The sequence below is a fragment of the Budorcas taxicolor genome, chromosome 11, assembly GCF_023091745.1.
Source record: "Budorcas taxicolor isolate Tak-1 chromosome 11, Takin1.1, whole genome shotgun sequence".
In the NCBI taxonomy this organism is placed as follows: domain Eukaryota; kingdom Metazoa; phylum Chordata; class Mammalia; order Artiodactyla; family Bovidae; genus Budorcas; species Budorcas taxicolor.
The window spans coordinates 81,268,279-81,284,789 of record NC_068920.1 but is presented as its reverse complement, the minus strand read 5'-3'; the positions used below and the strand labels follow the sequence as shown (position 1 = coordinate 81,284,789).

The 16,511-nt window shown below is 39.3% G+C and overlaps 1 protein-coding gene across 1 annotated transcript in view; it reads left to right on the top strand.

Moving 5' to 3' along the window:
• Positions 1–11,110: 11,110 nt before the first annotated feature.
• The window catches only part of CDKL4 (cyclin dependent kinase like 4), a 35,856-nt gene continuing 30,455 nt past the window's right edge, over positions 11,111–16,511 (top strand). Inside the window, exons 1-2 of the mRNA XM_052649291.1 lie at positions 11,111–11,278; positions 14,474–14,595. Coding sequence (XP_052505251.1) covers positions 11,111–11,278; positions 14,474–14,595 — 290 coding nt within the window. The remainder of the gene's footprint in view (positions 11,279–14,473; positions 14,596–16,511) is intronic.

Sequence of the window (16,511 nt, the reverse complement as noted above, 5' to 3'; positions counted from 1 at the left end):
GGCACATCCTTTTAATTTCTTTTACTTGACTTACTGCACTGATGAGAACTTTCAAAACAATGTTAAGTCGTGGTGGTGAAAGCAGACATCTTTTTCTCAGTCTTAGGAGAGAAAGATGAAGCATGATGCTAACTGTAGGTTTTTCACAGATGTCCTGTAGGGAATTCCCTTCTAGTAGAGTTTGTTGAGATTTTTATTGTGAATGGATGTTGGATTTTTGTCATATCTACTGAGATGCTCACGTCCTTTGTTTGCCATATTAATATGATGTTTTACATTACTAATTTTCAGATATTAAAGTAACTTTACATTCCTGAGATAAATCCTTTGTAGTCATGGCATACGTCCGCCTTATATGTTTCTACTAATTTTTGTTGAGGATTCTTAAATCTATGAGAATAATGATCTATAGTTTTCTTGTGATTTCTTTTTCTGACTGTGTATCAAGGTTAATATTGGCCTTACAGAAGGGGCTGGGAAATGTTCTTTCCTCAGTTTTTTAGAACAATTTGTGAAGAGTTGATATTAATTCTTCTCAGTGTTTGGTAGAGTTTATCTATGAAGCCATCTGAGCCTGGGCTTTTCTTTGTAGGTAGATTTTTAATTACCAATTCAATTTCTTTATTTTTTAAGGGTGTAATCAGGTGTATTTTTCCTTGAGTTAGTTTGATATTTTGTCTTTTTAGGTATTTGGTCAACCAAGGTATCTAATGTGGTTGCCTAAAGTTGTTCATAATATTCTCTGTTCATCTTCTTCTGTAGGGTGGTTCTGATTTTGGTAATTTTTCCGTCTTTTTTCTTAGTCCATCTAGATAAAAGTCCATTAATTTTATTGATCTTTTTAAAGAGCCAGTTTTTTGTTTTATTGATTTTTTGTGATTGTTTTTCTGGTGAAGAGTTGGTCAATGAGCATGTTGCTGTTCTCTTGTATGTGAATCATTTTCTCTCACTGGTTTTGAGATCACCTCTTCATCTTTGGTTTCCAGAAGTTTGATTATTATTTCTAAATATAGATCTCGTCACGTTTATCCTACTTGGGGATTTATTAAGCTTCTTGAATCTGTATTTAGTGTTTTCTATTACATTTAGAAAGGTTTTGGCCATTATTTCTTCGAATGTAATTTTCTACCCCTTGTCTCACTCTCTCTGAGAAATCTCATGACATGTATATTGGTACTGTTGATTTTTGTTCCAGAAGTGGCTTGAGGCTCTGTTCATCTTAAGGCTTTTGTCTCTCTTTCCAACTGGTCATTTTTTATTAATCTGTTATCAGATTTACTGATTCTGTCTTCTGCCATCTCAAATCTGCTACTGTATCCATCTTGTGAATTTTTCATTTCAGTTATATCTTTTGACCCTAAAATTCCCATTTGGTTCTTTTTTATGCTTCTCATTCTTCTGTGGAGATTCCTTGTTTATCTGAGTCATTGTTGTCATATTCTCCTTGCATTATTTAAATTACTTGAATATTCTTATAATAGCTGATTTTGAAGTCTTTGTCAGCAAAATCCATCTGCTCAGAATTCATTTTTATTGACTTTTTCCCTGAGTATAAGTCACACTTTCCCTTTTCTTAGCATGCTGCATAATTTTTTATTGAAAACTGGACATTTTAGATAAATATCATCCAGAAATTCTGGATTCTGATTTTCTCCCCTGCGTTTTTGTTGTTTTTTTTAATGGGTTGATTTTTGGTTTTACATTCTGCCTGTATTCCAGAGTCCATCTCCTCCCATATGTGTGGCTGCTAATGTTTCTACTCGGTGTGTTCGTTTTTTAGCCTGGCTTTCTAGAAGTCACCACTGTGTTGCAGAGCTTAGTGGTCACCAATAATTTGGGCAGTGGTGGTACTCAGACATCTCTAGCCATAAGTCTTTCACCTCTTCTAGGAAATCAGTATGTGAGTTGAAGAGAGGATTCAAAATTCAATCAACCTCCAACCTACCAAGCTTTAACCTTTTTTAAGACCTTCTTCGATCTTCCCTGTATGTGGAAAGCTAATCTAGCCCCTCTATGGATCTCTCATTTTTAGGATCTTCACATAATCCCTGGCTAGTCTGCATGAGAACTGCATTTTCAGGCTTCAAAAGCTGTTTTCTCTCCCCTTTGTTTCATATCAATTCATAAGAATTTCACTGACATTGTTGTCACAGGTTTTCATCATCTGAGGTATATCAAACACCCCCTCGGGGGCAAGGCTGCTGGCTCATGGCCAGTCCACACTGGTCTTATTACTGCCCTCACTGAACTGGGTGGCAGGGGTAGAGGAGGGAATGATGGAAGCCTCAGGCAAGAAGCCACAGACCCCCACTGTTCTTAAGTAGACTTCTAGCAGCTTATCATAAATAAATAGTTCCCCATTTGCTTTTTGCTTTTACTCAGTTTCCAGATCCTTAAAATGGTTGTATTTTTGTTTTTGTTTCTTGGACAGTTTTGCTTAGTCTTATACTTGTGTTTTAGGAAGAAAATTTGCCAATCTCTTTACCCCGCCATAGTCAAAGTCTGAGCTCTTGTGCTTTTCTGTGGGATTTAAAAAAAAAAAAAAAAAAACTTCCTCTATTTCCTATACTTAAACCAGTCTAGATTCTCAATCCCTAATTGGACAGCTTTTGGTAAACTCTGTCTTTTGAGGAAATTATCCATTTCATCCTAGTTTTCGTATTCTTTTGCATAAATGCCTACAAAATAGTCTCATGATCTTTTAAAAATTCTTCTGTTTTGATGGTTATTCCCTCTTGTGATTTTATTTTACATATTGTTATTTCTCCTTTTTTCCTTCATAAAGTTAGGTAATGATTTGTCTATTTTAAATTCTTCAAGGAACCAGGATTTAGGTTTATTAATTAGATCTACTGTTTTTTGTTTTCTTTGACTTATTCATTTCTATTTCAGTTTATTAATTTATTGTTTCCCTTTTTGTGCTTTACTTTGGTTCATTTTGTATTTGCTTTTCTATATTTTTAAACTTTGAACTTAATTTGTTAATTTTTAGCCTTCTATCTTTTCTATATGTTTGTTTTGATCTCTGGCTTCTCTTCTCTTTACTGCTTTATGACAGGGTACTTCAACTGTGTTATTATTTTAGATCAGATAGTTGTTTATCATGGGGGTCTGTCCTACACCTTGAGGAATGTTTAGCAGCATTCCTGGCCTCTGCATACTCGTAAAAATATGTCTCCAGACCCTGAAAAATTCCCCTGGAGGCCAAAACCAACCCTAGTAGAGAACCACTACTTTAAATGTATCTTCTAGATTTTGATATGTTGTATTTTCATAATCATTTTTTAAAATTTTATTAGTTTAGTTTGTGTTTCCCTCTTTACCCAAGAGGTATTTAATAGGAGACTTTTTCATTTCTAGGTAGAAGATCTTTTTATGTTTTTAAATTTTGTTCCAATTTCTTGTTTGATATTTTATGACCAGAATGCTAGCTATTTATAATATTTCTACTTTTGAGATTTCCTGATGCTTGCTTTGTGACTTAATATAAAGACTGACACTGAAGCTGAAGATCCAATACCTTGGCCACCTGATGAGAGGAGCCAAGTCACTGGAAAATAACCTGATGCTGGGAAAGATTGAGGTCAGGAGAAGGGGGCGGCAGAGGATGAGGTGGTTGGATGGTATCACTGACTCAACGGACATGAGTTTGAGCAAACTCTGGGAGATGGTGAAGGACAGGGAAGCCTGGGCATGCTGCAGTCCATGGTGTCGCAAAGAGTCAGACATGCCTGAGCAACTGAACAAAAACAGTTTTTGTGACTATTCCCTGTGTGCTTGATAAGAAGGTCTATTCCATATTATCAGAGTATAAAATTCAATTTATATCTGTCCTCTAGGTTCACTTTACTGGTTACATTGTTTGGGTCTTCTGCGTAGTTACATATTTTTTGTTCACTTGCCTTGTCTCTTACTGAGTGATGTATTTAAGACTCTCATTATTAATTTGTTTCTATAGGTGTCTCCTTGCATGCCCTAGAGTTTCGGCTTTACAACAGTAATTGCTGTGTTATTTGAGACTGTTACATCTACATTATGAATTTCTGCTCTTAGCATTAAAAACTGCCCCCTTTTGTCATAGTTAATACTTTTTTTTAGCTTTAATTTTACTTTATCTGATACCAAGATCACAAATTCCTTTCTTATTGTTTCCATTTGTCCTATATACCTTTGCCTGTCTTTTCATTTTTAACCTTTCTGAATCACTTTATTTTAGGTTTGTCTCTTGCACATAGCTTATAACTGGATCTTGTTTCGTGAGCCATACTTAAATTTTTTCTCATTTAATAAATGACTTAAGCCCACTCATATTTACTGATACAACTTATTTTCATTTCTATTCTGCCATATTGTTTTATGTTATAATTATTATGTGCAGAATGTAAAATTTTCGGAATTTCTCTATGTATTGTGTTAGATTTCTATTTTTTTCAATTTCTTTTGGTATTTTGGAAAGCTTATATTTTTGTTTCAGTAGTTACCTTTAGACTAATGCTTTTCTTTTTTTTTTTTTTTGGCAGAGCTGCACAGTTTGCAGAATTTTAGTTCCCTGACAGGAAGTGAAACGGCAGTAAAAGCACCAAGTCCTAACCACCAGACTGCCAGAGAATTCCCTAGACTAATACTTTTTTTAAAAAAATTCTCATAGTCCTTGTTTTCTAATTTAACCTTTTGTGCTCTGGTTTGTCAAGTTTTCTTATAATTTTATTGATTTATTTTTTATTTATTTGCTTTTGGCTGTGCTGGGTCTTCATTACTGTGCGGGCTCTTCTCTAGCTGCGACAGGAGGGAGCTGCTCTTCCGTGCAGTCGTGGACGTCTCACTGCAGTGGTTTTCCCTGTTGCAGAGTATGGGCTCCAGGGCGTGAGGGTTGTAGTAGCTGCATCTCACGGGCTCAGTAGCTGTGGCTCCTGGGCTCTGGGGCACAGGCTCGATAGTCGTGGTGTACGGGCTTAGTTGCTCCGTAGCATGTGGGACCTTCCCAGACCAGGGATCAAGCTTGTGTCTCCTGCATTGGCAGGCGGAGTCTTTACCACCAAGTCCCTAGGGAAGCCCCCAGTTGCTTTTTGTTTTTCTTAATATATCTTTTTATTCCTACCCGTTCAGTTATCCATGAACTTAATCTGCTTCCCTTTTCCCCCATTCTTTTAACAAAATTTTAGTTGCATTACTTCCTACATTATCAAAACTGGTAACATCTACAAGTTGTTTTACTTATATATTATTCTTCTACTTTTGTACCTCCCTAGTTTCAGTCTTTGAATACTTTAACTGTATACGAAGTCTTTGAATACACTGAATACATTAAATGTTCACTATAAATCCTTTTGCTGAAACTTTCCCAGTCAGCTCTTGGTTGGGTGAAAGTTATCCTCTCAGGTTTTTTGAGAAGAGCTCATGAATATAACATTACTGGAATTCTTGCTTGTTTTACACTGTTTGTCTGTTACTTTGAAGGACAGCTTGGCTGAGTTGAAATCCTAGGTTTTCACTTTCTTCCCTTGAATTTCTTCAAAATGCTGCTGCATTCTCACTTTGCATTGTATGTTGCTCTTGATAAGTTTGATGTCACTCTAATTCCATTACACTGAAGTTATTTAGTCTTTATGGCTGGAGGCTATGACAATATTTTCTTTTTTTAATAGTTTTATTCAAATATGTCTCTGAATTAGTTAGTTGTTCTGAGTTAGTTAGCCAATTACCTGATGGGCCCTTGCAATATGTACGTTCAGATCTTATTTCCAGAAGTTTTTCTTGGTTTATAGTTCAAATATTGGTTCTATTCCATTATTTCGTCTTCTTTCTTAAGGAACTCCAGTTATACTTTTGTTGTATCTTCCTTGCCTATCTTCCATTCAACTGCTGTCTCTCTCAACTCCCTTCCTTCTTTCTCCCTCATTTTTAGCCTCTTAACTGCTAGTCTGCCTTTCTTTAATTCCCCTTCTTAAATTTTTATTTCTGTTCTCCTGTTGGTATCTTGTTATTTAGTCTCTATTTCTGAGATCATTTTTCTTTCTCTTCTGTCTCTTTCCTGAGTTAAATCAACTATCATTTTATTTTCTTATCAACATTGTGTGTGTGTTAGTCGCTCAGTTGTGTCTGACTCTTTGCAGCTCATGGACTGTAGCTGACCAGGCTCCTCCATCCATGGGATTCTCCAGACAAGAATACTGGAGTGGGGAGCCATTCCCTTCTCCAGGGGATCTTCCCGACCCAGGGATTGAACCCAGGTCTCCCACATGGCAAGCAGGTTCTTCACTGCTGAGCAATCTAAAGTGGTTCTTTCTATCTCCAAATCATTGTTAGAGGATATTTAAATCAGATATTGTGTTAGTTTTCTTCTGCTTCATGGTTAGGTTTTTTGGAAAGTTGTTTTGTTTTTTATTTTTTCAGTTGCACTGCTCTGCTTGCAAGACCTCAATTCCCCAACCAGGGGTTGAACCCAAGCCACATCAGTGAAAGCTCTGAAAACTAACCAATGGACGGCCAGGGAGTTCCCTCAACCTATTTTTTATTCCTTTATCACTATTCCAGTGGAGAAGGAAATGGGAACCCACTCCAGTGTTCTTGCCTGGAAAATCCCATGGACAAAGGAGCCTGGCAGGCTACCGTCCATGGGGTCAGCAAGAGTCAGACACGGCTTAAGCCACTTGGCACACACTATTCCAGGGAACTCCCTGGAATGATTTTTATCAGCTGAGATGTTTTATTCTCATTTCTCTTCTCTTCTACTAATAACGTTGTGTGGAGATTACTTTTTTCTATTTTATTTCTTGGGCCGGTTTAGGCTTACAGTAATTGACAGCCATCCTAGTTCAAGGAAGCCTGCCTTGCAGCTGTGCTGAAGTCCAGTGTCTCTAACAGACTGTGCTTTCTTTTCTTAGTGGTTCCAGGAAGGTTTACATATCCTTCTGTTTCAGAATTCCCTTTTGTCTTGCAGAATTGCAAATTTATCCTCTTGTTTCTTTTTCCCTTCACTTACCTAGTCTCCAACAAAGACTGAATAAGTCTCTCCCTTCCCTGTTACCCTCCTCTTCCCCAAGAGTAGGACATATTGACTGATGCCTCCTGGATGCCCTTGTACTTTTAAGTCTTGTCCCTGTAGTGAGTGCTCAGATCTGCCAGGACACTCTCAGTACTTTCTGCACTTGTAATGTGTTTTTCTCTTCTGAGGAGTGATGCTAAGTCTCTCTTAGGCCCTTCTTTTACTCTTCTCTCCTCTTTATAGTTTTTCCAGACCTCACCCCACTCCCATCTTTGCTCTCTGCAAGGGCTTAAAAGGGCAGCTCAAGAGGTATCTTTTCCAGAATTGGGTGTTTATCTTTCTATTCAAGTTTGGACTCCTCTGTCTCCTTATAATGTTGACTATATTGGATTTATGTGGTTTTATTGCTTTAGTTGACTAGACTGGACTAGATTTGGCCACCTCATGCGAAGAGTTGACTCATTGGAAAAGACTCTGATGCTGGGAGGGATTGGGGGCAGGAGGAGAAGGGGACAACAGAGGATGAGATGGCTGGATGGCATCACTGACTTGATGGACATGAGTTTGGGTAAACTCCAGGAGTTGGTGATGGACAGGGAGGCCTGGCGTGCTGCAATTCATGGGGTCACAAAGAGTCGGACACGACTGAGCGACTGAACTGAACTGAACTGATTGCTTTAGTTGACTTCTGTAGCTTTGTGAAAGGTACATGAGAGAGATTCCATTTAAGCTGCTTCCCCTGACCTTGGCTGCCTCAGTTTTCACTGTGCATATCTTGACAAGCCATTTAGGAACTATGTGGAGCAGGTTTGGGAACTTTGGGTAAGGGTAGAGGATTAGAAAGAAGACATTTGATTTAGAATGTATTGATTTTGAGATGTTTCTGTCCATTCATGTAGAGATGTTCATCAAACAGTGAGATATCTGATCTGAACCTCATGTCAGAGATAGGAATTATCGCTTCTATAAACTCTGGTGGAGTCCTAGTAAGCTGGAATTAGAGCCATAAATCCCTTTGTGGAATGCCTGCCTTGTTCTAACGCCTACCTATGTACTCAGATTCATCTCCTATGAACATATAAGGGCTTTGGAAAACAGATAATATGGAGATGTTACTCAGTTCAGTTCAGTTCAGTCACTCGGTCGTGTCCGACTCTGTGACCCCGTGGACTGCAGCACACCAGGCTTCCCTGTCCATCACCAACTCCCAGAGCTTACTTAAACTCACGTCCATCAACTCAGTGATGTTACTAGTAAGGTACTATTTTCTGGTGCTTTATATTATCATATTCAGCAGTTTGGTTGATGTAACAGAGATCTAGATATTATTCTGAGCAATCAGTCTTTGCTGCGGAACCTGTTGAAAGAAAAGGAAAATCACAGATCAGTAGATCAGATCACCTACTTGAGAGAAACAAAATAACACATAGACTAAAACTTAATAATTAAGTTTTTTGGCATATTCAAAATTTCCCTCAGTAACTATAATGCTCATGAACTAGGTTAAATTCACAAATCTTCAATGTTCTATGCCAATAACTTTCTAAAGCAAGTGCCATTTCTCCTGTCCTCCTCCCAGTCACCCTTTACTTGGCTGGTGGTGGTAGTTTAGTTGCTAAGTCATGTCTGACTCTTGTGACCTCATGGACTATAGCCCACCAGGCTTCTCTGTCCATGGAATTCTCCAGGCAAGAATTCTGGACTGGGTTGCCATTTCACTCTCCAGGGGATCTGCCAACTCAGGGATCGGGATCGAACCCATGTCTCCTGTATTGCAAGCAGATTCTTTACTACTGAATCACCGGGGAAGCCCTTTACTTGGCTACAGAAAGACAAATTTATGCATGCTTATACCTAAATGCCTTTAAGATAATAATATCTATTTTTTAATTTTTTATATTTGTTTTATTGATTTTTTTTAAATTTGGCTGTGCTCAGTCTTAAGTTGCAGCACGTGGAATCTTCGGTCTTTGTTGAAGCATGCGGGATTTTTTTAGTTGCAGCCTGCAGGATCTTTAGCTGTGGCATGCAAACTCTTAGTTCCAGCATGTGGAATCTAGTTCCCTGAACAAGGATTGAACCCAAGCTCCCTGCATTGGGAGCATGAAATCTTAGCTACTGGACCACAAGGAAAGTCTCAAAAATACTTATTTTTAAATACAGTGTAATTAACAGAGTTTTCAGACTATAACCTGTGATGGATTTTCCATGTGTTACTTGAGTGTGTGCTTAAGTTTTCTTCCTTTTATAAGAGAAAATCAAAAAACAACAACACAGAAATGGCATTTGTAAAAGCGCAAATTTTTAAAAGTAGTACTCCTTTACCTCTTAAATACTTTTCCCAGTTGTGTATTTTTATGGTTGCAAGCAAGAGTAGATGATTTCTTTCTCCACTGAGATACTCTTTAGATGGAAAAGACAATAATAGTGAAGTTAAAAGAAAAAAAAAGTGTACTCATTTGAAACATGAGAATTTTTTTATTGGCTCTTTCACTTGACATTGTATTAATCTGAATACCTGGATAAAGTGGTTCTTCAAATTGTGCGTTCTTTTGAATTCACCAAAAGGCAGTGTAGTGTGATTCAAATTATGGTCTCTGGAACCCTACTTCCTGAGTTCTCGTTCCGTGCTACCTTTACTGTGCCTGCTTTCTCATCTGTATAAATGAATAAAAATAACACCTACTTCATAAAAATTTGTGCAGATGATGTGTAATTTGCATGGAACAATGTTGTTTAATTGCTAACTATTACTGTGAGATTATATCATCAAGATTCTGGGGTGGGATTTTTGAGACTAATTAGAATTTGTGTATCTTTAATTACTAGATGTATATGTTTAATTATGTTGACTTCATGTGTTACTTAGTGTGTCAACCAGTTACCACAAAATTGATGGATATATGGTGCAAGACAGAAAAATCAAAGCTAGTATTATCATAGAAGTCTCTATGGATATGAAAGCATTCATGAAGAATTACAGCTGCCTTAATTTTTGTGCTTTTTTATTATTTTTCTTCAGTTCAGTTCAGTCGCTCAGTCGTGTCCGACTCTTTGCAACCCCATGAATCGCAGCATGCCAGGCCTCCCTGTCCATCACCATCTCCTGGAGTTCACTCAGACTCACTTCCATCGAGTCCGTGATGCCATCCAGCCATCTCATCCTCTGTCGTCCCCTTCTCCTCCTGCCCCCAGTCCCTCCCAGCATCAGGGTCTTTTCCAATGAGTCAACTCTCAACTCTTCGCATGAGGTGACCAAAGTACTGGAGTTTCAGCTTTAGCATCATTCCTTCCAAAGAACACCCAGGATTGATCTCCTTTAAGACGGACTGGTTGGATCTCCTTGCAGTCCAAGGGACTCTCAAGAGTCTTCGCCTTAGGATCTAAGAATTTAAGGATCCATTCCTCCATACATGTAAAAGCTAGGGGCAATAAATGATACTCTAGAAAGGTTTTGTTAGTGTTTTTAATGGCCACTTTGTTCAGCAGCCGTCTTTCTTCTCTCCACCAGGTGGCAGTAGAGTACTTTGTATGCATACCATGCCCTGTTCCCACTCTGTATCCTGCAGTTTTGACCTGGAGAAGGGAAAGGCTACCCACTCCAGTATTCTGGCCTAGAGAATTCTATGGACTATACAGTCCATGGGGTCACAAAGTCGGACACGACTGAGTGACTTTCGCTTTCGCTATTGACCTGAAATAGGACCAGAAAGATAAACACCATACACCAGAGTGTGCAGTGTTCCTTCAGCTGGGTTTTACAGCATCATATTTTAAACATTTTATTGAGGATAATGACAACAATAGATTGGATAAGATTCCTTTCCACAAATTCTTTTAGCTAACTGAAGTACACACAAACCCATGATAAGAAACATATGTGGAATCTTTGCAGTAGCTGGAATAGGACTTAACTGAATTAACGAAACAATCTCCAGATATTTTTTTAGTGTATTTAAGTTTAAATGGAAATAAACCTTTGGCATCCAGGGCAAATTAGTTTTAGGTGGTAAACTGTGAGAGCCCTATCCTTGGTAAAGTGATTAAGCCTAGCCATCTTATTTTCCAGGTGCAACACTACACTGCAAGTCAATCAGTACAGAAATTTAAATCACTTCAACACCAATGGAGAAGTATGAAAAATTAGCTAAGATTGGGGAGGGGTCTTATGGGGTTGTATTCAAATGCAGAAACAAAACCTCGGGACAAGTGGTAGCTATTAAAAAATTTGTGGAATCTGAAGATGATCCTGTCGTTAAGAAAATAGCTCTAAGAGAAATACGCATGTTAAAGGTAAGTTAACTTCCTTTGTACATCTATAATACCACAGGACTGGACCAAACGGGTATGCCAAAATTACAAAGAATTTTAAAGTGATCTTTTTTTTTCTGTGGTACTTAAATTCCTCTGTGTCAGCAACTCTGTAAATAGATCATCACTTTGGGCTTTGGCCACTCTGGTATTTAAGTGCTATTATGAGTACAGCCATAGATTGTTCAAATTTTGATTGTTAAAAATTCGTTCTGGTTGGTAAATATTCAGTGTCCTAAGTCCCCTCATCCCCAGTGTTTATCCTCCCCTTCAGCCCTGGCCTTTCCTCCCAACCTCCACCCAAGTCCTTCTCCCCATAAACCAGCAACTAAAAGGGCTTTTTGTGGTACAGAGGGACCCACGGGGCTGCATCAGAGTGCCTCTAGTCCTCGATCTGGTTTGGGCCCACCTGAGCTCCACTGATTCTTAGACACATTGACTGTCACCCTCAGCTGCGTATACACGCTTTACACAAAGCCTTTACATTGTTTTAAAATCTTTAAAACAACATAGGGTTTAATATGGAAGATTCACAAGTTCTCTGTGCAAATTTTTTCTTATCCTAAAAAATCTTACAAGTTTAGAGCTGTAAGAGAGCTTAGAGATGCTTCTCGTGTGACACCCTGATTTTATAGGGGAGGAACCTGAGACAAAGGGCAGTGCACCGGAATTCCCTGAGGACCTCGTCGGAATGCAGATTCTGAGTCCAGGTCTGGGGTCAGCCTGAGATTCCGTGTTTCTAACAAACTCCCTGATGGCACAGATGCCGCTCGTCTGTTGACCACACTTTGAGTAGCAGAAGTGTGATTTCCTCAGGAACACACAGCTCACCATTGCTTTTTGGAATATGTCACCTGCTCACAGGAAAACCCCAGAAATCCAAGTTTTCAAGGAAGACAAAACTCCCTTCCCTTTAAAAACATTTGTAGCAGGTTTCCTCAACTAAAAAGTTTTAGCATTTTGTTTAAAATATGACTTGATATGCACGGAGTTTTCAAGAGCACATCCATCATGGTTTTAAAAACAGTTCCCTGTTACCTCGTGGCCAGCAGAGAGTGGACGAACTGGGTGTGTCCGAACCTGGCAGTGTGTTGTTTCTAATAGGAAAGCTTTTTATGCACACACTCCTACCAACCCTTCAGGTACAGTTAATGCTCAGGTAGCACCTCCTGGGTTACAAGTGTCCAATTTCAGGGTGCACTTGAAGGTTAAAAATAGCCAGATTCCAACTCACTTTGGTCTCCAGTGATGGCTGTCTGATGGTCAGGAATCTGCCTGCAATGCAGGAGACCCAGGTTCAATCCCTGGGTTGGGAAGATCCCCTGGAGGCGGGAATGGCTACCCAGTCCAGTACTCTTGCCTGGAGAATCCCATGGACGGAGGAGCCTGGCGGGCTGCAGTCCATGGGGTCACACAGAGTAGGACGCCACTGAGCGACTAAGCATGACGGCTCTCAGAAGGTGTGTCTCTCCTGTCTCTGGTATGTTTCACCCACCTGCGCCCTGAAGAAATCCCTTGCATGATAAACCTACCTTACTTTCCTCACATGCTTCTCCTATTTAATTTTCCTTTGGTTTCCTCCTCCTTACTACCTGTTTTTCTTTACACAAGTCACTGTTTTCTGATCTAAGTTCATTTGATTTGCAAAGAAGATGTAAATTGCCAATCTACTCAAAGATAGAACTGAAAACCTTGCCAGCACATCCAGCCGCAGTACCTGGGCATCCCTGACTCTCGATAGAGACTGCTAGCTCCCAGTCTGCAGTTTTGGCCTCAGCACGAAGCGTCTGGCTTACCTGTGTGCCCTGTTCCCTCCACTGTTTGCCTTTCTGCTCCTGTGGGTGGTGGAGCACATAGGAAACAAATCGATCTGCTGCTCTGGGTGTATAGTTAATGTGTAATGCGTTCCCTTTCCCCACGCTGTTGAGCAGCAGGCGCATAGTCACAGGGTGATACTTTTTGTTCTGGGTTATTTTTTTTTGGTTGGTTGGGTTTTGTTTTGTTTTGTTTTTTTCTTGTTTTGATCAAGCCATGCTTACAGATAAGAGAGAGTATACTGTACAAGTCACGGTACTTTAAGCCTCTCTACCGGGCCTGCAAAATATTCATTGAGTTTCTACAATATACAAAATACTACATATCTTTCTGAGTAAATGGTGTCTAGGGTTTGGAAAGTTAATTCGTCTACTGTACTGGGAAAACAACAGGAAGATGACTCAAAAGTAGGAGTGATCAGATGTCCCGGTTTATAGCTTCTGTCCCAGTGTTCAGTGTGGTTAGCATCCCTTTTTGTCTGGCTAGCATTTTCTTTCAAAAGTGTACTAGTTCACTTGTGAAATTATACAGTCACCCTGCCTATAGGCAGAGTGACCATATATGCCAATTTGCCTGGGACAGTCCTGGTTTATACTCGTTACCCTGGTTGGGTGATAAATAATGTAGTTACTTTAGTGATATTATCTTACTTAATCGGGGTTTTTCCTTTGATTTGCAACATTGTGAAATGCTTGTGAAAGGCAGCCTTGTGAAATGCTTCAGTCCGGGAATTGAATTTAAGTCATTAAACATCTCAGCATAAGACAGAACAAGAAAATCAAAGAAGAGAGCTGAAAATTTGATAAATTTAGACACAGACTAACTAACCATAGGGATTCCTAGAATATGTAGTTATTTCAGATTCGAGGGTTCAGATCTAGTCTTTCTGAGCACAACACTAAAATCCAGGCTGGATTTAAATGCAGCTATTTACATTAAATCTATGATAGTATATAAGCTAAATGGGTATTGATGATTTTTATAGTGTTTTACTCAATAATTCCATTACCATTCTATATTTAGATCATCTTACAACTTGTGTATTTAGAATTTCCACTAAAGTCATAAAGCATTTTTAATTTTAGTGCTTATATTTTAAGTTGTACTTTGCTATCTCCAGAGAGATTCAAGCAGCTTAGTTACCCTTTACTGTGGGGTATGTTAGAGAAATTCTTTCTTCCAGCTTTAAGATTCTTTGGTACTTACTAAGAGTAGTTCCTCTTTTGAGTAACTGGAATAATTGTTAGCCAGAAATGCAAAGAGAAAGATGAGCAAAGCCTTTGCTCTTAAAATTGTGAGGGGTCTAGGAGAAACTATTACAAGAAGTGAATCACCAACCTTTGTATTTCAATTCCTTTGCAGCAATTAAAACACGCAAATCTTGTGAACCTCATTGAGGTGTTCAGGAGAAAAAGGAAAATGCATTTAGTCTTTGAATACTGTGATCACACACTTTTAAATGAGCTGGAAAGAAACCCAAACGGGTAAGTAATATAGAAAAATGAAGTTCTGCTGGCTGGTTCCCAGTTTCATTATATGTGGGATTCAGTTTAGTTCAGTTCAGTCGCTCAGTCGTGTCCAACTTTTTGCGACCCCATGGACTGTAGCACACCAGGCCTCCCTGTCCATCACCAACTCCCAGAGTTCACTCAGACTCACGTCCATCGAGTCAGTGATGCCATCCAGCCATCTCATCCTCTGTCGTCCCCTTCTCCTCCTGCCCCTAATCCCTCCCAGCATCAGGGTCTTTTCAAATGAGTCAGCTCTTCGCATGAGGTGGCCAAAGAATTGGAGTTTCAGCTTCAGCATCAGTCCTTCCAATGAACACCCAGGACTGATCTCCTTTAGGATGGACTGGTTGGATCTCCTTGTAGTCCAGGGGACTCTCAAGAGTCTTCTCCAACACCACAGTTCAAAAGCATCAATTCTTTGGCACTCAGCTCTCTTTATAGTCCAACTCTCACATCCATACATGACCACTGGAAAAACCATAGCCTTGACTAGACTGACCTTTGTTGGCAAAGTAATGTCTCTGCTTTTCAGTACGCTGGCTAGGTTGGTCATAACTTTTCTTCCAAGGAGTAAGCGTCTTTTAATTTCATGGCTGCAGTTGCCATCTGCAGTGATTTTGGGACCCAGAAAAATAAAGTCAGTCACTATTTCCACTGTTTCCCGATCTATTTGCCATGAAGTGATGGGACCAGATGCCACTATCTTCATTTTCTGAATGTTGAGCTATAAGTCAACTTTTTCACTCTCCTCTTTCACTTTCATCAAGAGGCTCTTTAGTTCTTCTTCACTTTCTGCCATAAGGGTGGTGTCATGTGCTTATCTGAGATTATTGATATTTCTCCCCGCAGTCTTGATTCCAGGTTGAGCTTTATCCAGCCAATCATTTTGCATGATGTCCTCTGCATATAAGTTAAATAAGCAGGGTGACAGTATACAGCCTTGACATACTCCTTTCCTGATTTTGAACCAGTCTGTTGTTCCATGTCCAGTTCTAACTGTTGCTTCTTGACCTGCAAACAGATTTCTCAGCAGGCAGGTCAAGTGGTCTGGTATTCCCATCTCTTTCAGAATTTTCCACAGTTTATTGTGATCCACACAGTCAAAGGCTTTGGTATAGTCAATAAAGCAGAAGTAGATATTTTTCTGAAACTCTCCTGCTTTTTTGATGATCCAACAGATGTTGGCAATTTCTGGTTCCTCTGCCTTTTCTAAAACCAGCTTGAACGTCTGGAAGTTCACAGTTCACATACTGTTGAAGCCTGGCTTGGAGAACTTTGAGCATTACTTTGCTAGCGTGTGAGATGAGTGCAATTGTGCAGTAGTTTGAGCATTCTTTGGCATTGCCTTTCTTTGGGATTGGAATGAAAACTAACCTTTTCTCGTCCTGTGGCCATTGCTGAGTTTTCCAAATTTGCTGGCATATTGAGTGCAGCGCTTTAACAGCATCATCTTTCAGGATTTGAAATAGCTCAGCCGGAATTCCATCACCTCCACTAGCTTTGTTCGTAGTGATGCTTCCTAAGGCCCACTTGACTTCACATTCCAGGATGTCTGGCTCTAGGTGAGTGATCACACCATCGTGATTATCTGGGTCATTAAGACCTTTTTTGTACAGTTTTTCTGTGTATTCTTGTCACTTCTTCTTAATATCTTATGCATCTGTTAGGTCCATACGATTTCTGTCCTTTATTGAGCCTGTCTTTGCATGAAATCTTCCCTTGGTATCTCTAATTTTCTTGAAGAGATCTCTAGTCTTTCCCATTCTATTGTTTTCCTCTATTTCTTTGCACTGATCACTGAGGAAGTGTTTTTTATCTCTCCTTGCTATTCTTTGGCACTCTGTACTCAAATGGGTATATCTTTCCTTTTCTCCTTTACCTTTTGCTTC